Source organism: Haliotis asinina, chromosome 8 (genome assembly GCF_037392515.1).
Source record: "Haliotis asinina isolate JCU_RB_2024 chromosome 8, JCU_Hal_asi_v2, whole genome shotgun sequence".
Lineage (NCBI taxonomy): Eukaryota > Metazoa > Mollusca > Gastropoda > Lepetellida > Haliotidae > Haliotis > Haliotis asinina.
In genome coordinates, this window is record NC_090287.1 from 59,072,795 (window position 1) to 59,096,718 (window position 23,924).

The following is a 23,924-nucleotide window of genomic DNA, read 5'->3' on the forward strand; positions in this document are numbered from 1 at the left end:
GGCTGTTTGATGTGCCGGTGTTTTTAATAAGTTATATGAACCGTTGGGGAAGATGCCAAGAGCCACGACCGTCTGCCAGTGATCCATTGTCTAATTTCCTTTTTACGCAAGCACAATGAGTTTCAGCACATAACAGGGACGTTGTCGTTTGATGTATTCAAGTCCAACAGGCCAACAACAACCGATTGTTATCTTCTTGTTACAGTTAACGTCATCTTTATCTTTTGGAGCGTACCGTTTGGAAAGAAGCTGTGGATTTGTTGTCTTTCATTATTGACTATATTTTACCAATTATAGTGGGCACGGGTGTCTAGGACTTCGCAGTTTGTTTGGCAGAGTTGCTTCCCTTAGGAGCGCCAGAAACCTATGATAGTGGTGTTGAATGCCGATCAGGGAAAAGTCACTTTCAGCTTTGTCGGTACTGTAAATGGTTACTTTGGTTTCACAAAAGAGGTAGATAGCAAGTCACCTGCGAATCACGGGAACATTATGCTGGTCTACCCTGATATAACCTACCAGTGAAGGTTCTGGGTAGAAAAGGCTTTCTGTAACTATGCTTGTCGTAAGAGGCGACTAACGGGATCGGGGGGTCAGACTCGCTTACTTGGATGACACATGTTGAAGATGATATGAGTAAATATATATGTAAGGCTTTTGTAAAATTCAGTGTTTTTAAATAAATCAAGTGAAAGCAAATCGGTTGCAAAATGTCATTTTCCACTGGCAAAGAGTGTATTGCACATTATGAATCATTCAAAGAATATATCCCGAAAGCAAAACTGTGGCAGAAATGTCATTTTTCTATTGACAAAGAGTGTATTGCACATTAAGAATCATTCAAAGAATATATCCCGAAAGCAAAACTGTGGCAGAAATGTCATTTTTCTATTGACAAAGGGTGTGTAGCACATTATGAGTCAATCAAACAGTGCATCATGAAAGCAAAACTGTGGCAGAAATGTCATCTGAATTGTGTACGAAGTGACTTGAAAATAGTCCAGACAATTATGTTGTTATGTTTGAAACACTTTTGCACAGAAGTGCTGGGATACCTCGGCTTACAAGTCAAGACATTTTGGAAATAGATTTTGTTTTACAGAGCTGTAGTGTCTCGGACCAAATATTCGTTTGTAGCTGATTCAGCATAAATAAATTCGGTTGAACGTATGATGAATCCATTGTTCCTTTACTAGGAGGCGAGCATCTGCCGGACTCTCAGGCCGGCCGGACAGTGGTCAGTTGCTGGTGGTTGTTTTCAATCGTCATGGCCGCGACCTACAGTGGCAACCTCATCGCCTTCCTCACCGTCAACAAGGACAAATTGCCCTTCGAAACCGTCAGCGAACTCGTCCAGCAGACCGACTACATCTGGGGTACTGCTGGCGGTGGCACCTACTGGGAGACTATGTTTGAGGTAGCCCAGGTTGGTCAGAGATCGAATCTCTACCAACTCTTTGCTCAGTATCTCTGTGTAGCTAGCCAGTGGTAGTCGTGTAGTGTACTTCAGCTCCGTCCTCTCCTGTGTACTTCAATGTTCGTCCATCTCTATTCTCTTTTAAATTAATCACATCTCTCTGATTGCAAACTGTCTCTTAAGAGATGAAAGGTACTTGATAGCCCTTTGGAACAGCATCAGACAAAGTCATGTATTCTCTTCACATAAAGTACAGAGTAATTGTTACTTTTTACACATTTCGATAAACTCGCAAAAGCCAGCGTTGAACCTATGGACTCATATTGATTAACACTATATGATTATATGATTATTTTCTTGAGTATAGGCCACACCAATAATGCGCGTTCCCATCAGAGGAATGAGTGGGTTTGCGTTTTTTTTTCTTTTTTAAATATTTTGAGGATTAAACAAAATACAATGATAAGGTGTTAAATCGTACAGTATGAGCACACCCACTAAATTTACACAATATATTTTCACATTCTTTTAAAACTGTTCACTTGAAAGTCACTATGGATGCACATTAATTTTAGATATATAGATTTTTAAATAGCCGCAATTAAATAGTCCTCTTCAGCTTTAACCTTTTAGCTTGTACGGGTTCAACCTAGTTCGATTCCCCTCATGTTAAAAGTCCACACAGTGACAGTCATTATACAGAATTGTTTTGCAAACTGCGTAAAACTCGACTCTGTAGACTAAGCAATGCAACTGGAGAACATTTCAATCTCGATTAACCTCAAAGACCCAGTTTGTCGTAATCGTAAACGTTTAAGTAGTTCTGCTCGCTCGATTCGATCATGAATATTTCAACCAGCTGTCTCCTCCATCAAGATTTAGTAGACGTCAATAGCAACCAAACTCGAAACAGAAGGATGACGCTGCGTTTTCTGTGCCAGTGAATGAAATGTCCTACGTTAGTGGGAAACCAATAATGGCGTGTCTCTTCTTAATGTTTTGTTCCTTTTAGTGATTTACACTTGTGTTGCTTGAAATTTGTAGAATTTGCTTCTTTTGTTGTTTCTTGTTTGTTTGTGTGTTTTCCAAAATATGTTATAGAAGATTCGTGCTTGGACGATCTAGATTGCTGCTTATCGAGCATTTGATAGCTAGAATATTGTTTAGAGTGGCGTTAACAATACAAAAATGTGAAAAAAAACTTTGAAGATTCGAGATTCTTATCCTTTTTTAATTTGATTATTTTCATACATTTATAACGTCCTAGCTTATATTGCCTTTCATTTTGTTATACGTTTTGTGTTTTGCTCTTTAAATTCAGTGTTGGTATCAAGAAATTAAAAACAATGTCAAGGTATAGCTATTTTTTTCAAAATACCGAAGTGTTACCTATACACATTCAATGTTAAATGCGAGTTTGCACGCTCAGTATTTCAAACTAGATAGCTGCAGTGACCTCAATGCTCACTTAATTTCGAGATTTAGCTGTGTTTTGAGGTGGATTTGTCTCGAATATATTAAGTATTCCATTTTAGAATATGCCTTAACTCACCGTAAATTCAAGACGACTTGATTTGCCTTCGCATGTTTTTTTTTGTGACCAGCGGCTATTCGCGAAACCTGGTATCTTTTCTATTTGAAAGATTCAAAGACATGTGGTATCAGTAGCTGGAGTCGTAGAAAAGTACACTAACTTTTAGAAGAGATAAAATGACAGGAAAAGATGTGGATTCTTTATTTAAAACACATCACATTTTTATGTGCCGAACACACGTACGATGGAGCAATATCTGGTTTGCAATTATACAGTTTGACATCCATGCAAAACCTTCAAAGTACAACAAATGCCCAGTGCACATTTTCGCGTTCTTCGCTGCAGACACCGCTGCGCTCGTTACATAAGATAAGCAGACACCGTTGCGCTCGTTACATAAGATAAGCAGACACCGTTGCGCTCGTTACATAAGATAAGCAGACACCGTTGCGCTCGTTAGGTAAGATACGCAGATACCGTTGCGCTCGTTACATAAGATAAGCAGACACCGTTGCGCTCGTTACATAAGATAAGCAGACACCGTTGCGCTCGTTAGGTAAGATAAGCAGATACCGTTGCGCTCGTTACATAAGATAAGCAGACACCGTTGCGCTCGTTGCATAAGATAAGCAGACACCGTTGCGCTCGTTACATAAGATAAGCAGACACCGTTGCGCTCGTTAGGTAAGATAAGCAGACACCGTTGCGCTCGTTACATAAGATAAGCAGACACCGTTGCGCTCGTTAGGTAAGATAAGCAGACACCGTTGCGCTCGTTACATAAGATAAGCAGACACCGTTGCGCTCGTTACATAAGATAAGCAGACACCGTTGCGCTCGTTACATAAGATAAGCAGACACCGTTGCGCTCGTTACATAAGATAAGCAGACACCGTTGCGCTCGTTAGGTAAGATAAGCAGATACCGTTGCGCTCGTTACATAAGATAAGCAGACACCGTTGCGCTCGTTGCATAAGATAAGCAGACACCGTTGCGCTCGTTAGGTAAGATAAGCAGATACCGTTGCGCTCGTTACATAAGATAAGCAGACACCGTTGCGCTCGTTGCATAAGATAAGCAGACACCGTTGCGCTCGTTACATAAGATAAGCAGACACCGTTGCGCTCGTTAGGTAAGATAAGCAGACACCGTTGCGCTCGTTACATAAGATAAGCAGACACCGTTGCGCTCGTTAGGTAAGATAAGCAGACACCGTTGCGCTCGTTACATAAGATAAGCAGACACCGTTGCGCTCGTTACATAAGATAAGCAGACATCGTTGCGCTCGTTACATAAGTTAAGCAGGTACCGTTGCGCTCGTTACATAAGATAAGCAGACACCGTTGCGCTCGTTACATAAGATAAGCAGACACCGTTGCGCTCGTTACATAAGATAAGCAGATACCGTTGCGCTCGTTAGGTAAGATAAGCAGATACCGTTACGTGCTGGAGACCTGTACCTACCACTAGTGTACGATGTGTATCAACGTGCATAAGCCACAGAGACCTGAGCAGGCAGTGGTAGTGAATTGTGTCTAAACATTGTGCCTGTGTTTGTGTTCACTATATGCCTTGACTTGTGTTACATGCTATAGCTAAATAGACCGTGCATGTTACAGCCATACCATTACACTTCCGGGGAAAAGCAAGACACTTGAAAATATTGTGTCTAAAAAATGGTATAAATGAAAAACATTATCAAAACTTTAGAGGTTGAAACCAGACCCAACATATGACTATATCCGTATTATATATTTATCAATTTTAGCCTGTTTCACTTTAACTACCATCAACCATGATATGTAGTTGCATTTACCCGGAGGTGTATTCTGTATTCAAATTGTTTACATGTGTTACAGGCCTAGGCTATGTTTCTTACAGTGGCATGCGCAAACGTTCGCAAACACCTGGTGTCATCGGTGAAAGTGTAAAAATGTCTCTACTTGTCTGACAAGCTTATGTTACACTTGGGCTTGAGACACAATGAGCTAGTTGTGCTTAATATTCAGTAGCTATTTGGTGAAAATGCTTATTCTCTGCTTTTAATGACTATTGCAACATGTGTGTATGCGTGTGTTAATGTGTACCCACAGTCTTAATGTACACCAACACTGTTCTGGTCCATCCACACTGTTAATATACTGAACCTCAAAGGAAACGCAATTTTCATAAAGAAATCTCATAAAGCAAGCGTCCATGTTTATGTCGTCTATTTAAAACCTTGACCAAGAGAGTTGCGTTTCATTGGCTGTTCAGTATGTTTTAGCACTATGTTGTCAATTTACTTGTCATAAACACTGCACAAATGAAAAACGGGTGTCGCCTTGTCGCAAAACGGCGCAGTGCGTAATGATATCACCGTGCATGTGTCAATATTTCGGTATTCTCCACAAAAGGTATATTTCACTCACTATCACTATTATCAAATACACAAGGTTTAAATGACGCTCCACGCTGTGGATATAGACATCCCCGCTAATAGAATGAAATCCAGACTATGTATAGAAAGTCAACGCAAAACAACAACCATTTCCAGTTATGTCCTGCGTAATTATAGCTGCAATCTGGGAGAGGAAATTATATTCAAGGGTCACTTAAAAGCGATGATGACACCAGGTGTTCGCGTGCAGTGACAACTCTCGATGTATGCGTTTGTGTGTGTGTGTGTTTGTGTGTGTGTGTCTGTGTGTGTGTGTCTGTGTGTGTGTCTGTGTGTGTGTGTGTGTCTGTGTCTGTGTGTGTCTGTGTGTGTGTCTGTGTCTGTGTGTGTTTGCTTAATGTAAGAAAGCACACAGTTTTACTTGTTTTGCTCATTTCGTGATGGGGTAACCTTGTGGTTGAAGCGTTCGCTCGAAGTTCGGAGTTCTCCACATGGGTGCAATGTGCGAAGCCTCTTTCCTTTTCCTCATATTGCTTGAATATTGATAAATGTGACGTAAAACTAGACTCATTCACTCATTCCATCATAGCGGAACGGGTCGTCAAAGATCCCACAATTCGTTCCGCAGAGTTACGTCCCTTGGATATGTAAAGTCCCAACAAGAACGCACTGTTCTTTCACTATTATTGACGTCCTCGGCTGTTATTTACACGGCCACTATGATGTTGAACTGCGCTGTTTATTAATGATCCCAGCAACAGCAGCCGCCGTGAGAAGTGGATACGTTTTACGCCGCTTTTGACAATAATCCAGCAATGCAACGGCTGCTGACACCTGAAATATCAGCTTTACATTGTCCCTATGTGTGCAATTAAACCCGGATTTTCACCGTGACAAGTGAACTCTTTAACCCCCGGGCGACCCCCTACAGCTCCAGTAGTAGTAGTAGTAGTAATAGTAATAGTAAGTGAGTGAATTCAGTTTTACGTTGCACTCAACAACATTCCATCTATATGGCGGCGATCTGTAAATACTCGAGTCTGGACCAGATAATCCGGTGATCAACAGCATGATCATCGATCTACGCAAATGGGAACTAAGGACATGTGTAAACCAAGCCAGGGAGCCTGACCATCCGATCCCGTTAGTTGCCTCTTACGACAAATGCGTGTTACAGAAGATCAATTCGAAGCTGGATCTCTTACCTGCAACCGCATTAGTGTTTGTTTTTGTCATGGTTATTGTTTATGCAATTCAGCAGTGTGGCCTGTTTGTTCCAGAAAACCAACACATCTGAATACATTCAAGCTTGGGAGGGGATCAAACGTTTCAACGCTACGGACCCCTCTGTCCTGAGCCGTGACCCCAAGGACCATTACAACAAGGTCAAGGCCGGATCGTACGGCTACATCGCCGACAGGTCAATGATGGAACGGTGGATGGCGGAATCCTGCGACCTCCAGATGATCAAGGAGAACTTTTTCCCCCTTCAGTACGCCATAGCATTGCCAAACAACTCCGCTTATGTCAGCATCTTCTCCGAAGAGTAAGTACTGTTATTTCTTACACATTTTTTAAGTTAGTCGGGTTCGAGTAAAGGTTAATTCGTTGCCATACTTAGGGTTACTCTTTCTCTGTGAAGTACAAATAAATTCTTATTGGGTTCAGCACCATCCGAGATTCCAACCCACACTAAGAATTTCCTTGTTTGTGGAAGCCACGGTGGCGGACGGCTGGTGACAAGATGCCTGACTCTAACAGTCTGGGTTCGAATCCCGGATTTTAATCAAACTAATGAAAGTGATGGAATCTGTACCCTTTTTGATTATTTGGGTTTTTTTCTTTTTGAAAGGTACAGGGTATTACATGATCATAGACACATCAAATGAATAGTTTTAGATACCTGTACATTTTAATATAATATTGTCCATAATATATTTTTATTTTTTTATTTTGGCGAACATCGAATGAAAAAAGAACACTAAGCATTTTCTTTAATGGGGATTTCACATGACAACCAAGGATTGAAGAGTAGTTCAAATTTGGAATGTGTACTTTACTGAGAAAGTTTAATCCAAATACAGACCCATGAAGGCCCTGTGGTAGAATAGGCCTTCAGCAACCCATGCTTGCCATGAAAGGCGACTATGCTTGTCGTACGAGGTCGACTAACAGGCTCGGGTGGTCAGGCTCGTTGACTTGGTTGGCTCATGCCATCGATTCCCAATGGCGCAGATCGATGCTCATGCTGTTGATCACTGGATTGTCTGTTCCAGACTCGATTATTTGCAGACCGCCGCCCTATAGTTGGAATATTGCTGAGTGCGGTGTAAAACTAAACTCACTCACTCACTTAATCCAAATATATCATCTGTTAATCTGAGCACTGTACATGGCACTATGTATTCAATGTGATTAGAAATTCGTCGTCAATAACAGAACTAAAGCGTTTAATATTTCCTAAGTTTTTTATTCCATTAAGTTGCGACGTTTCGGGATAGATAATTATATAGTAGGACAAGAGTGAAATGGCAGAACCCAATACAAGCTTATATTATCTAATGGGGATCAACAAATCTACTATAAAGGTGTTTATCCTAGAAATTAAACCAAACAAGGAATAACAGTGTATTGATACGGTGAAAACCGAATGTGATGAGATCAAAATACATCCGTGCTGATGAGATTGATTTAGGATGATGGAGGGAGTGTTTTGTTGTTTATTTTATCAATTAATCCTGGGTAGATTGAAAGGAGCATCCTTGATCAATGCTGATTGAGCTTTGTAAATGAGTTTGTGGGGTTTTGTTTTGTGGAGTGATGGAAATTAACAAATAGGATTTTAAAGTTGTTCCACATGATATCTTGATGAGGTCAGTTGAAGGAGTCCGAGATGGCTAATATCCGGACCGACACGGGGTAGATGTGTGTTCCTTTCTTCTGACGTGCACGGGGCTGGAAAATTACCTACCTAGGCATTTTCATCTTTGGGTGGCAATTTAAAACTTTGGTTTGATTTAGTTGCTTTTAACACCGCACTCAGCAATATTACAGCTGTGTGGCGGCGATCTGTGAGTAATCGTGTCTGGACCTGACAATCCACTTATCAACAACATGAGCATCGATCGACGTAACTAGGATACGATGACATCTGCCAATCCTGTCAGCAAGCCTGACCACCCGATACCGTTATTCGCCTCTCACCACAAGCTACTTAAGAGCAACTTTATTGTCCCTATGGAAGTCATGGAACTGTTGTTTCTTTTTTTAAAATGAACGATTTTGCATTTTTTTTTACTACAATGGTTCTCGAGCTCACAGTGCGTCTTTAGATGGAGCTAAATCGCGACTTCAAGGGGTTGGACACATGACCATGTGTCTTGGGTACTTTTATATGTAATATGTAAATACTTATTCATGTTTAAACGATAAAGATATACCTTCCTGTATACTACTCAACCTTTGATAGGGGTATTTTAACCTTCATTAATTTCCTGACATACACAACATCATTCTTATAAATAAACCGAGACGAAAAGGGAACTCACTTAATCGTGTTAAGAAATTAACTCTTAGACAGCACTGGAATAATACTTACAAGGTCTTATCTTTTGGAATTTTCAAATTTTTAAAAATTGAAGATAAGTTTACATATAACTTGACGACAGAGCTTCAATTTATAGTTACATGAATTACAACCTTGGAGAACTATTTTTGCATGTCGGGTTAAGCTAAATGTATATTTGAATACAATGGAAGCTCTGATTATCCCTTTGAACGTTGATTCGTATATTTCATTTGAATTGTTGATGTAGAATATTTATACTGTTTCTCTGTAGGATGATGCGCATCTACGAGAGCGGGCTGCTCCAGATCTGGAAGAAAAGATGGTGGGCCAAGAACAGCTTCTGCAAAGGTTCTCTCACAACGGAAGCCAAACCTATAATCTTGATTGACGTTCAGAGTGCCTTCTATCTTATCGGTATTGGCGTGGTGATTGCCGCCATAGCGCTGGCGTGTGAATGGTTGTCAAAGTACATCAGATGCCGGAAGTCCAAACCCACAAACATGGCCCACTGTAACGGACACAGCAAAGGTCACCTACCTAAGTTCGTGAATGGAATAAAGTGAGAAGAATCTAGCACACCATTGTGAGTTTGTTAGAGGGAAAACAGTGTCTGTGTGGAAATCCTGTTCATGTTCTTTGTGGCCTTTGTCTACCCTGAAGACGTTAGCACCCAGAGAGAACAGATGATGGAAGCTGGTGCCTTTGATGACGATGCTGTTTGCTCTTTAACGGATTCAACCATTAGGCTACTGTGATAGCTTTGTGAAAGCCTGGTCATGCAGGTCAAGGTCATGATCATTGCAGGTCAAGGTCATGCAGGTCACGGACGTGATCATTGCCAAGGCAACAACAGGTGTTTTCAAACGAGATTTTCATATATCACCTATGCCAAAAATATCAAAAGCTGTATATAGCTGTTTCATGAATCTACTGGCCTTGTTTATTGGTTTAAAGATATCATCGAATCCTAACTGACACTTCAAACGGTTTCGAGAGGAAAGTCGTGACTTTTTGGGACTCGCACACGGTGTCTTCCATAGATTTTCGCTTTAAGTTCTTTTCCACACGGCAAAATACTTACCCTGAAGATAAAAAGGGGACTTATGATGTGATTGGTAAATATATGATCCGATATCAATCCTTAAACCATATAAACATATTGCCACTTCAGAACGATGTCCATATAGACTACACTGCCGGGCAAAAGGCAGTATCGCTCTTGCTTAATAGCGGGTAAATATCAAACAAGAATCAATTAACAAGTTGCTGGTTGTGATGTATCTGATGTAAGTATCAGACATTGTAGTTGTGTTTTAGACCCAACTGGTGTGAGCCTTGATAGGTGAGTGGGTTTAGTTTACGCCACACCCAATACGCAATATTCCAGCTGCATGGCGGCGGTGTGTAAATTATCGGGTCTGGACCAGATAGTGCAGTGATCAACAGCATGAGCATCGATCTTCGCAACTGGGATCCGATGAAATGTTTCAACCAAGTCAGCGGGCCTGACCACCCGATCCCGATAATCATCTCTTTCGACAAGACTGGATTACTGAAGGTCAATTCTAAATTACTGATGGTCAATCCTAAACCGAATCTTCAAGGGGTCAGTCTTGATGCGTTTCAATAACGATGTAAGAGCATTTATTTTCTTATGCCCGGCAGTTAAGTACGCATGACTTCTCACTTTGTCTGATGCTAAATTACAATTGATAAGCCAGGATAGACACCATGATCATGACCGGCACTGTGTCATGCTGCGAAGGTAAAATCTCGCTGTCATCGAATCATATTCGTTACCATGGAAACGATTTTGATGCCCAAATCGTTAAGGAGCATTGTCTTGCCCGAGAGAGCCAGAAAGTCCTTGAAATGGCGCCACATAAAGGTAGGTAACTCTAGTGTTGACAAATGGCAACCCGCTATGAACGCACACAGCATGTGAAGATAAGAACGTTGTATAGCGGGGCTGCCACGAGATTTGCAGCTTGATAGTCGGTGTGCTACCCCGCCATAACAACAAAGCCATCTTCTGTTGGACTGACCAAACCATCGAATTTTTGATTTTGTAGCAATAATACTTTGGAATAGATGCACGTTTTGTGGTGTTGTAGGTGACGATAACTGGGTATACATGTATTTATATATATATATGGTTGTACAGACCACCAAACATGTAACATTCCACATGAACTGTATGTATAATGAAGTGAAGAACCATAAAACATGTATAGAATTATCATAAGCGGCTCGCTAGTAGCCTTGCTCTAATGCAGTACTGAATGCTGAGCACACAGGTGTACGTAAGCAGATCGACCGGGGGATGCAGGCATGCGCATGCGCATCCCCATCCCCATCCTCATCCCCATCCCCTCTCCCACCCCTTCCCTGTTTTGCCTGAATTCTATGAACAGGTATTATGTGAACCGTGAAAACGGGTGCACTCCGCTCCTTTCTCAAGAGAGTGCAGCCTCTCCTTTCTCAAAAAGCTGTATCCTCCCCAAATGTAATATGTCTGCCCTTCGAAGATGCAAGTAACCCTGTCGGATATTTCTTATGTTTTAGAAATAAAATATCTAAACTATTATTCTTTGCCTTGGAAACTGGTGCAAGTCTACCACGTCAAGTAAAGCGAAATCACAATATCTTCATAATGCCCTCACTGTGCCTGACAATGGCCGTTATCAATCAGGTTGTCATTGTTTATTTGCAATCTAACATTGACAAATGTCGGTACGGCTCTTTCAGTGACTGAGCGAGTGCACCACAAGCCAGCTAAAGGCGGATATGTCCAGGTGGATTTGGTCGCCTGAAGCATGGGTCCAGTCGACTCGCGAAGTGGAGCAGTCTTTGCCCTTCACGTCAAACCTACTCCACTGCCAGCAGACGCCACTGCTGCATTGTTTAAATGCCAGTGACTAGAAAACTCTGACAGTCAACTTGGAACAGGTCCAAACAAAATGACTCCCGTAGATCGAAGGCCAAGGTCATGCGACTTATGCTGACGCGAACCATTTCTGAGGTGTTGGTTCTGCGTAGATGTTAGACGGAACAAATGACTGCTGCTTACCATCACACCGGTATAGTACCAATACCTTGACAGATCTCTTTATTTTAAATATGACGTAAACGCTTGAAATGAAATTAAGAAGAAAAGTACATAAGATACGAAAAATATGCTGAGAGGAACAAATAAAAACATTCAAGCGTTCCTTTAACTTTCCCGTTTGTTTCCAGAAATCTGAAAATAAATAACGGAACACTGGGATGACGTGGTGTTCCCATATTTGTTTCCTCGGTATATCTCCAATAATGCACAACTATGCCATCCAAACCAATGGAATCGCCCCTATTATTATAATACTCATGTTCTTGGCTTACCCGAGCCTGAGGATGTCCTGTAGACTTGGACATTTAACGACATCAACGATATCTTACACGTTGTGATCATTCTAGCTGGTGTATTGTCCACGAATTTGTTGATCACAACTCGTTTCCATTTTCAGTATCGATGTGAAAGCGTCTTATGTGCAATGGGAATTGAACATTGTGATTAGTTTCCTGGTGTGGAGGATAGTGGGTCAGTAACGCTGTGTTCTATTTTGAGATAGATAATGTGAGATAAATAATGGAACCACTGTGACATGACCAACTCCATGTGCCTGTGGTGCAAATGCAGATTGGTCATGTAGGGTACTCATGGCGTTTGTTTCGTGGTATGACTGGGTGTTGATAGATCAGCTTTGTTATATATCTAGCACATGGATATGGAATAAGACGCCAATACACATTGAGGCATTATTTGTTTTGGGTGTCTAAAGATAAGTTTTCACCTTTGTTACATGTCGGTATGGTTTTTATTGTTTACGTGTATCGGAACAGTCGTTTGTTATAAGGCATCGATGTGAACCATCGTTATTTCAGTTCTTTATTGACTTATTGCCTTAGGCCACTAGGCAATCGCAATGCATTGTTAGTTTGATCAGCCGGTGCATCTCACTGGATACAAGGATCCACAGTCTAACTAGCATGGCCAATATCATTGATGAAGCCGTCCCATTTCGCTGTGTAAAGGATCAGACATTACGTTAAGGGCAAGGCTGACCAATTTTATGAAGTCACGGCAGTTCAGTACGGAACTGGACTGCCTGCATACTGGGGACACAGTCAACCTCCCTGACGAAGTCGTCACAATTCTCTCTGGAAAGGATCAGGCACCACACTGGGGGAACGGCTGATCCCGTCGATGAAGTCACAGTTCGATGTGTATTGGATCATCTACCTAATTGAGGGCTCGTCCGATCCTGTTGATGAAGTTGCCCCAACTCGCTGTTGTAATGGATCCGCTATCATAGTCAGGGCTCGTCCGATCCTGTTCTGTAAGTTGCCCCAACTCGCTGTTGTAATGGATCCGCTATCACAGTGAGGGACGGCTGGTCCTGTTCTGTAAGTTGCCCCAGCTCTCTGTTGTAATGGATCCGCTATCACAGTGAGGGGGCGTCTAATCCTGTTCTGTAAGTTGCCCCAACTCTCTGTTGTAATGGATCAGCTATCACAATGAGGGACGGCTGATCCTGTTCATGAAGTCGCCTGAAACCGCTGTTGTAAAGGATCGGCAATGATACTGAGGTCGATTTGCTATATAAAGGATCAGTCACCACACAGAGGGGACGGCATGGATGGCCATGTGTGCGTCAACAGTAAATCCGATTGCCCAGATAAAGATCACACTCCTAAAGGTATCACACCGACGGCTTCCACAAAGGGTGAAACGTTTACCTGCGTCAGTGAACCCATTCTGTGTGGCGTGACACGAAAGCTCTTCCGCATGGAGCGTGGTATACCAGCCACCCATACATATCGCCCACGCAAATTCTGTCACCTTCAGATGACAGTCGCATAGAGAGATAATGGTTGTCATTTGTTATTGACTGATACAATACCACACACCTTGTAATGACTGACGTTCTCGCTCATCGCGCCAAAAAAGCAGAATTTGATGCCCATTCCTTTCCACTTCATCATAATGTAAAGCCTCCCTGATTGCCAGAAAGCCATCTTTCTCTCAGGGGAGGCCTCTGACGACTGACTAGCTGATATTGAGTAAAGGCACACGTTTATGTACATAGCTTTTTCTGGCGAAACCGTTCACAGGCCAAGCTTCAATACTGGACTACAGAACGCCATTGTTCTCATGTTCTCAGTTACCGCAAAGGTAGTGTTAATGAGGTCTGCCATATTTATATACACATCGACATGCATCGGTGAGTGAAAGTGATTAAGTCGCCCATCTCTCCAACGTTGCATCTACAATCTGAAATCTGCATTTATGCTATACACTGAAATTGGAACGTCAGCGTAGTGGTGCATGTCGGTATAGCAACGGAGATTCCTACAGTGCGGACTGTAATTACGGACTGGTTAATCACACAATGCTCAAACGTATTCGTCGCTCACTGTAAATATTCATGACTATTCATTATTGAATTGTTGTTGAATTAATTATTGATTTGTACTGTGTACTCGACAGCACACTACCTTGCCAGTCATGGTTGGAATCGATCTGTGATTTTATGTCTTTCACTTATCTCTATTGTTTTGTTAATTACAAGTGTGGATGTTCCTTAGAATGAATAAACATATCTCTGATGTCTCTCTTGTCTCCTTGTTTGTGTATGGGGCTGACTGGTCTCTAAGCATTTTTGGCTAATGTACGTAGAACCGACCGGTCTCTAAGGACATGCATTTTTTATATGTTTCTCATCTCAATCTCAACCAACAAGAGAGCGGGCGGGAGAATATATGAATATGAACAAAACAGAAGTTGTGGACTGATATTTTTTAACTTTTCAAATTTAGACAGTAATTTTCACAAATTTTCACTTGGAAATTGTCTTTGATTTTATTGATGATGAAAACCTATGATGTTTTTTCGTCGTAAACAAAACAGCACTAGTCCAACAATATCATCACTACCGGAAATGGCTTCACACGATGAAAATAGGGGGGGGGGGGGGGGGGAGAGGAAAGATCAAGCTGACCTGCTTTTTATGATTGTGTAAAGGTACGATTATTTTTTATCACGTTAAGGCTAACATTTCCACACAGGAGAAAACAGTGTGTAATTGGGCGTCGTACAAGGGTGTTTAGAGGTGAAAAATTGGAAACTCACGGGAACTAAAATAAAGAGAGACAATCTAATGGCGAGAGACGGATCCACAAAAGGGTCATATTCTGGTCTCTTTGTGTCCTTGACTAGTCTCTGTACTTTTTTGTCGCTTTTTTTCACTTATTAAACGTCCTTTTCAACGTGTTTTTTCTTTATTTTGCTGGCTTGTGTGTTGGGAAGTGGCAATGTGGAGCCCAACCCGCGCCCCACGTCGGGTGCACGTGAAACACGACAAATTCGCTTGTCACAAATATGAATTATTGTAACATGTTTCAGGTGAACACCAGAAAGCTTCAGTCATCACAAACACGTTTCAGGTGTACACCAGGCAATATCAAATATCACAAACATGCTTCACGTGTACACAAGGTAATATCAATTATCACAAACATGTTTCACGTGTACATCAGGTAATATCAATTATCACAAACATGTTTCAGGTGAACACCAGAAAGTTTCAGTGATCACAAATATGTTTCAGGTGCTCACCAGAAAGTATCGATTATCACAAACACCAGAAAGTATGTATTATTATATCCGCGTGCTCCACGTGCGACTGTGGGTTGCCTAATGGCTGAAAAGCACACATCTCACGTAGAAATCTCATGTAAGTAGATTGTGTAAAGTTCGATTCTGGTGCAACCTCCAGTGGTATTGCTGCACAACGAACACACTCAGCACTACAAATGGCTGTCAATCATACGAGACAAACTAAAACTAAACTCACACCGTCACGTACGCAGGCACGTACGCACACACGTGTTGTATAGAGAAATGCATTTTTCATGTTTACAAATTCCATACTATACAGGAACGACAACCTATACATAGTTATGCATTACAAACCATATAAACAGAAACTCACTATACACACACGTTACATTCAGATCTGTACACATCATCTGATGCCTGACGCTGATCTGTGTTACGAAGTATCTCTCACGTCCTCACGCCCTCTAGCGCCACCACTCTCAATCTTACTTTCACACTCACCCTTAATGAAACACTCACTCTCATTCTCATTACTCCTCCCATTCCCACACAGCCAACCCCACTCTCTCACTGACTCTCAATCTCTCTTACTCACTCTCACCCTCACCCTCGCTCTCCCTCCCCTTCTCACTCACTCTCACTCTCACTCTCACTCTCACTCCCGCTCTCCTTCTCACTGACTCTCACTCTCACTCTCACTCCCGCTCTCACTCCCGCTCTCACACTCACTCTCACTTCCGCTCTCCATCTCCTTCTCGCTCACTCTCACTCTCACTTACTCTCACTCCCGCTCTCCGTCTAACTCTCACTCTCTTTTTCCGTCTCCCTCCACCACAGTCACTCTCACTCTCACTCCCACTCTCCCGCTCTCCTTCTCACCCACTCTCACTCTCACTCCCGCTCTCCCTCCCCTTCTCACTCACTCTCATTCTCACTCACTCTCACTCCCGCTCTCCGTCTAACTCTCACTCTCTTTTTCCGTCTCCCTCCACCACAGTCACTCTCACTCTCACTCTCACTCTCACTCTCAATCTCATTCCCGCTCTCCGTCTAACTCTCACTCTCTTTTTCCGTCTCCCTCCAACACAGTCACACTCTCTCTCTCTCTCACACACACACACACACACACTCTCACACTCACACCCACTCTCACTCTCACTCTCCTTCTCAGTCACTCTCACTCTCACTCTTACTCTCCGTCTCCCTCCGACACAGTCACTCTCACTCTCACCCTCTCTCTCACTCACTCTCACTCTCACTGTCTTTCCCACTCTCCCTCTCTCTCCCACTCACTCTCACTCTCAATCTCAATCTCACTCTCACTCCCGCTCTCCCTCTTCTTCCCACTCACTCTCACTCTCACTCTCACTCCCGCTCTCACTCTCACTCTCACTCTCACTCCCGCTCTCCCTCTTCTTCCCACTCACTCTCACTCACTCTCACTCTCACTCTCTCTCACTCACTCTCACTCCCCATATCACTCCCACACAGTCACTGTCAATCTCGCTCTCCCTCACACTCACATTCACACTCTCTCACTCTCACACACACTCTCACTCACTCACACTCACACGCTCTCTCACACACTCTCAATCTCACTCTCACACACACTCACTCACTCACACTCACACGCTCTTTCACACACTCTCACTCTCACCCACACTCACTCACTCACACTCACACGCTCTCTCACACACTCTCACTCTCACCCACACTCACTCACTCACACTCACACGCTCTCTCACACACTCTCACTCTCACCCACACTCACTCACTCACACTCACACGCTCTCTCACGCACTCTCACTCTCACTCCATTGTTATATACTCCAACGGTGGCAAAAGAGTGTCTTCTGAGTGCAGTAGAATTATACACACAGATTGCTCTTTGTGGACTTTACTGGTATGAACAGGATGTGCTTAACGTCCTCTGGACACGATACACACTAGATACACAAAATAACCAGATTCATACAGGTAACAGGAGATACATATTGGTAACACCAGATTCATACAGGTAACAGTAGATACATACTGGTAACACCGGATTCATACAGGTAACAGTAGATACATACTGGTAACACTAGATACATACAGGTAACAGGAGATACATACAGCTAACACCAGATTCATACAGGTAACAGTAGATACATACTGGTAACACCAGATTCATGCAGGTAACTTTATATACATATTGGTAACACTAGATACATACAGGTAACACTAGATTCATAACTAACTGACCGTTAGCCCTGACACAGGGTAAGTAACTAAACCTTACCTATCACCTGTTCAAGACGTTTGACAACATAAAAATATTCCAGCTCTTGATTATGATGAATGAGAGATGAAGAGGGAGATGCAAGGAAATGAGTGGTGTTTTGTTTGATGTTAACTGATGTTGTTCGGGACTGAGTTCCTGCGTTCTGGGGACCCAGCCCCTCTGTTGTCTTTTTTAGTAATGCTGAGTAACCTATGAAGATCCGAGTTAGAACTGATCTGCAATAATTTATTTTGTTCATGCTTCTGGTAAGAGGCGACCATTGGATGACCAGGCTTAGTAACATATTTGATACATGTCACCGTGTCCTAATTTCGTAGATCGATGCGTATGATGTTCACATATTCATTCACATTGTGCATGCTGCTTCTCATGGCCGGTCATGATTGATGAATTTAAGAGAGGTCGGCCACTCTCGTAACACTAATACACCCCGCGATAAGCAAACAGGTATCAGTTTTATTATTTTTTGTAATTTCAGGCATTCCCAGCGTCTCCACAGTTCCATTGCTCGTGACGAGTTGTGGCACGAATAGCCGACCTCGATACCCTTGACAATTAATTCCAACAAACCGCTTTGAGCATTTTGGTCCTCTGGAAACGACTAGTTTCGTCGCTGATCATTGTTAAACACAATTTAATAATTTAAATAAATACTGATAGACGGATTGGACATCAAATGGTGTTGACTGCAAGGATGAGAAAAACGAGTAGCATAATATTGATGTCATCAAGATAAAATGGTTTGTATATGGCTGTTTCAGATATACGTGATTTCAGGGATATGTTAGTAATCTGGACTTTCAGCTGTTTAAAGGGAACAAAGGTGCGCAGCTACTATATTCAGCTGCGTCACAGCGGGGTGACTTCACACTTTGCACCACTGTGACTCGGAGAATAAAGATGCTGTTCATTTCACTTTCTCGCAGGTTAACTATTTTTAATCAGGAGATGTTACTTCCAGAAACCCGTGAAAGCAGCAGACAATGAAGCTTGTCTCTGCCATCATTAGCGGGGTCTAATGACGTCCCCACACACCCGTTGTCAGCTAATACTCACACGTACAATTATTATGACAAGGCACATGTTTGTTAGAAGACTGTCAAGGCCGGTGGTAGGAGTGGCGTTGAAGACGGGCTGGAAAAAATCTATATACTGACAGTCCACATCATAAATGTCTCACAATGAAGCTAATTACTTCGAATATATCATTATAGTAGCATTAATTAACAAAATGTTAATAGGAAATCTGTTCAGTAGAAGCAACAAAAGCCTTTCCATGTTTGGTAATACGAGGGTCTTACTACTCCGGACTAATATAACTACACTCAATATTACATTACAGGAAGGTATAATTCTAAAACATGCTTGATGAGACGAGGTTTTTATTTCTTCAGACAAAAATGAGTGGTCAGGCTCGCTGACTTGGTGGGACGGGTGGTGTGAAGTGGTATGGGCATAACACTATCGGATGTCTTCTGCTTTTGCTACCCGTGAAGGTCCGGGGTAGAATAGGCCTTCAGCAACCCCATGAAAGGCGGCTATGCTTGTCGTAAGAGGCGACTAACGGGATCGGGTGGTCAGGCTCGCTGACTTGGTTGACACATGTCATCGATTCCCAACAGCGCAGATCGATGTTCATGCTGCTGATCACTGGATTGTCTGGTCAAGACTAGATTATTTACAGCCCGCTGCCATATAGCTGGAATATTGCTGGGTGGGGCGTAAAACTAAACTCACTCACTCACTATACCACCATCAGTGTTAGAAAACATCAAATATAATCTCGAGAATTGAATTTTGGCGTACTTTTTGCACGGACATCCCGCGTTTAAAAGATCCAATGTTATAGGTACATTATGTAAATGGGAAAGTCTGCCGTCAAAAGTCAGAAACAATCCGTCAGTATATTCTCTTAAAACTGACGTATTGGACCGATACGCTCGGCCACCGACATATTACATTTAGGATATGAGATACATAAACGTATTGCACACTAGACTAGGACAAAGTTGCAGCTCATTAGATTTCGACCTGTTTCGGCTTAACTTATCTGATGTTATTTATTATTTATTACCTGTGAATGTAGCACAGCATGCGAAAATTCATTTTGTTTCTTTTCCGAATGGACTTTATCTTGGTGACCCTAACGAAAATGATTTGATGAATAAAGGTACATTCTTGTATGTACACAAGTACACAGAAACTACAAGTAGATTCGCCACCACTATGATATAGTTATAGTATTATTGTTTCCAAACTGTTAATCTGCAAATTTATGAGACGCATGTTTTTCTTTTAATTTCAAGCACACGGTATTTATCCCGTAAAACCCATGCATGAATGCACTAATCCAATGTTAGAGTTACATATTACGGTACTTCCAGTTAGAACATTTGTAAAGTTTGACCAGTTTCCAAATGGCGTTGTTTATTTACACCCGATGGCCGTGAAAGTCATGCTAGTGAATACTTCTCAAAGGCGTGTACCAAATATCTAAAGGACCGTTCATGACATACGGCTAGAGGGTGGTATTTTTATGGAAAAGCATGTATCAGTGAGAATGACCCCCACCCCAAAATATACACCACACACACACGCACACACACATGCACATGCACATGCACATGCACACATATGCATAAACATATGCACAATGTAAGCGATACCCCTTGCATGTCATGTACAAAATCAGTGACCACCCCACTCCCACCTAGAGGCCTCTCAAATACTGAAGCGTCATTTCAAAATGTTTATATGTACAAAATCGCCTACCCCATTAGTATATGTGTATAAAATCGATGCCCCAACCCACGTCCCAAAAAGAATGAGTGAATCCCTCCCACGCCTAAAATCATCATCACCTCCACCCCACCCCTAGTCATAAATGATGAACGGTCCCTAAGATAAACTATCAGGTGTCCGACTTCCATTTAATGCGGAATCAATTTTGGACCGGTGGGTTAAATTGCTAACTTGGCGTGAGGGCGAGTAGATGCCTGACTCTGAGAGTGTCTGTTTGAATCCACCATAGGTGCAAGAAACTGCATTTTACTGAGACAGCGAGTGAGTGTATTTTTTCGCTACTTTTAGCAATATTCAAGCAACGTCACGGCGGATAAGACCAAAAATCTGTTCCACACATACTTTGCTCAGAAAGTGTAAGATAAAGTGCATTTGCCGTGGTGCGGTACTTAATAACATGAATTTGTTTTCCACTATAACTGCTTTCGAGTTCAAGGTTCATGTAGCCTTTGCTATCAAAAATATTTAACTCTACGCCTTTGACCAAATTCTACGTTGTGAAGAACCGCAGTGGTGTCAAAATGGAGATTTTATGTACACGCCAATGACCACTGTGTTTATTCACGAAGCGCCGATTAATCTCTCCATCTTCTCTGCATGTTTAGAGTAACTGCAGGACCAAGCGTGGTATTGGTAAAAACAGAAGAGTGAACGAGTGAGTGAGTTCAGCTTTACGCCGCACTCAGCAATATTTCAGCTTTATGGGGGTGGTCTTTAAATATTTGAGTACCAGATACCAAATATTGGACCAGACAGTCCGGTGATCAGCAGCATGAACATCGATCTGCGCAACTGGGAACCGGTGACATGTGTATAACAAAGACAGAGAGTTTGACCACCCGATCCCGTTAGTCGCTTTTTACGACTAGCAGAGCCGCCTTTTATGGCAAGCATGGGGTTGCTGAAGGCCTTTTCTACCGCGGGATCCGACCTTCATGGGTCTTCTTCTTTAGATATGAAAATGTATATTCCCATATTCTATGAGTGTTTCAACTTTAATACTTACTCTTCCTTTCATCATGTTTGCGAATATTCCCTGAACGCTTCAAGTATCAATATTCCAAGAATGTTTCTGGTCAGTCGAACTTTCACATCACTTTGTGTCGCTCCATATCGGTTGGTTGGCTGGTTGGTTGATTGGCTGGCTGGCTGGTTGGTTGGTGGGCTGTTAAACGCCGCACCTAGCAAAGTTCCAGCTATATGGCGGAGTTTTATAAATAATAGACAGAACCAGACGATCCAGTGATCAACATCATGAGCAACGATCTATCTACCCCATTAGGATAGGATGACTTTTGTCAACCAAGTCATCGAGCTTGACTACCAGATCCCGATAGTCGCATTTGACTGTGGGGTTTGAGTATAATTGTATATCACGTGGTGACACTAAGTTTTGCCCACCATTCTTTGACTTAGAGTTTTACTCGTAAATGTCTGTCTTTGATGTCTCCAGGATATAGACTGAATAAATGTGTTAAGTTCATGCCGATAAGCGCAAACAAGATCTACATCAAAGTATTTTTCTCGAGAAGCACATATCTCTGACTTTCCACATACTCAATACACAACCGAATACAGTGAAATGCGAGCGACAAAACACTTTCAACATACATGAGAAATCTCTGCTAAAAACAGAGTATATAGTATCACCAGAAATTATTGAGAACTTAATACTGGTAACTTTTTCAATCACGTCACGTATTAAATGTGAATATGAGCAGAACATAACTCCAGATTCAAAGACAGGTGAACACTATTATTTTGTCAACTCACCATGGGCAGCAATGCTGGCGTCAGTGCGGTTGGGGCATACTACTGATCAGAGAAGTTAGAAGGTGGTGGTCGTGGTATAGGAACACACTAAACGCTTATAGTCATATATAGACTTGAACGTCGTGACGGCATTTACACCCTAAGGTAAATAAAACCGTTTTTCTACTTTCATGGGCACTTTATATATAATTAAACGACATGTTAGAACATGATGCAACGCAACTGATTCAATATTCGTCGAGTTTGAGTAAAATGAAACATTGTCAAAAACAATGAAAAACATTGGTGCTTTTATTCTTCCCAAGGGTACATCATTGAAACATCAGTTCACATTTTTAGAGTTTGGGAGATAGACTTAAAACGTACACAAAAATTAACATTTTCACTTGAGAAATTGACCGACTCTTAAGTCCAAAGTTCCTTGTTAAGCTGGGAACATAAATCTTGTTGCGTTTATTTTCTGTATATTTATGTTATTAATTAAGTAATAATTATTATTTGGTCACAACATTTAGTCTTTTAAATATTAAATATGATGGATCACATTTTGCTTTAGTAGCTGGTCAACACTTTCAGTATTCTGGTTTTCAGGAATTTATCTGCTCCTAGTTTTCTGTGTGTCTACTTTCGGGAGACGTATTCGAAGGCATTCTACAGTGTTGACGATGTTCGTTTGTGCCCGAACTTTCGGGAAATGGCTAAATATATATAAAAAGACTGGTTGCCGTGTTGAGGGCGACACTCACACTGATTCATATTTGCTGGAGTTACATCTCTGCCAGGTTTGATCATCAAAACCCGTCAATGCCTGACCTAAATTATCTGCTGTCACACCGATCGCTGTGCTGATGTTCTGTACTGAGACTTTGGTGAGTTTGCTATATTGTACTTTTGTGACCCACTGACTTCGATTTTGTCTCTCTTGAATTGTACCTGAAATCTGCATTGTGAAACTGACTTGTGACTTTGTATGCCTTGCTCTCGTTGCATCATAATACATATTTTGAACGTGAACGACTTGTCTCTGTTCTGTTTTGCTGGTTCACAAGGGGATTTCTTACATCGTTTGTCACGGTAAATTCTTAACCGTAACAATCTCCACTTCCTGTAATGACTTTGGAGACTATTATTTTTATTGCAATGAACCTTTCTATATTGAAAATTTCTTTCAAAATAAATATGGACTTTTCAAGTTTTGGACTGTGTTGGTTAATCCCATATGAATGGATGTAGGTTTTGGTAGTTAGGATAATATGGTATAATAATCTCTCTGTGTATAATGTTCCAAACCAAACAAGATATTTTGTTATTTTAGTTGTATTCTAAGTATGATCATTCATCCAGACTTCAAGTTTATTCCAAAATGTTTGTGTTACTCTACATTCCCAATAAATATGACAAATATTCTCATTCAGCTCATTACAAAACCATTTTTATATAGATAATACAGTGTAAAAAAACGTGTATTGGAAATCAAGTATTTCAACACATCTTTCAAACCACAGAAA

General features: G+C 41.7%; 1 protein-coding gene across 3 annotated transcripts in view; it reads left to right on the plus strand.

The window, feature by feature from the left end:
* LOC137294797 (glutamate receptor-like) overlaps positions 1 to 12,026 on the plus strand; it is a 47,141-nt gene extending 35,115 nt beyond the window's left edge. For 2 of the 3 annotated variants that reach the window (XM_067825910.1, XM_067825912.1), the window contains 3 exons: positions 1,194 to 1,423; positions 6,609 to 6,874; positions 9,168 to 12,026. In XM_067825910.1, the coding sequence (XP_067682011.1) occupies positions 1,194 to 1,423; positions 6,609 to 6,874; positions 9,168 to 9,459 (788 nt within the window). In that variant the 3' untranslated portion in view covers positions 9,460 to 12,026. The remainder of the gene's footprint in view (positions 1 to 1,193; positions 1,424 to 6,608; positions 6,875 to 9,167) is intronic. The other variant, XM_067825911.1, reaches the window with a different exon arrangement.
* Positions 12,027 to 23,924: the final 11,898 nt, after the last annotated feature.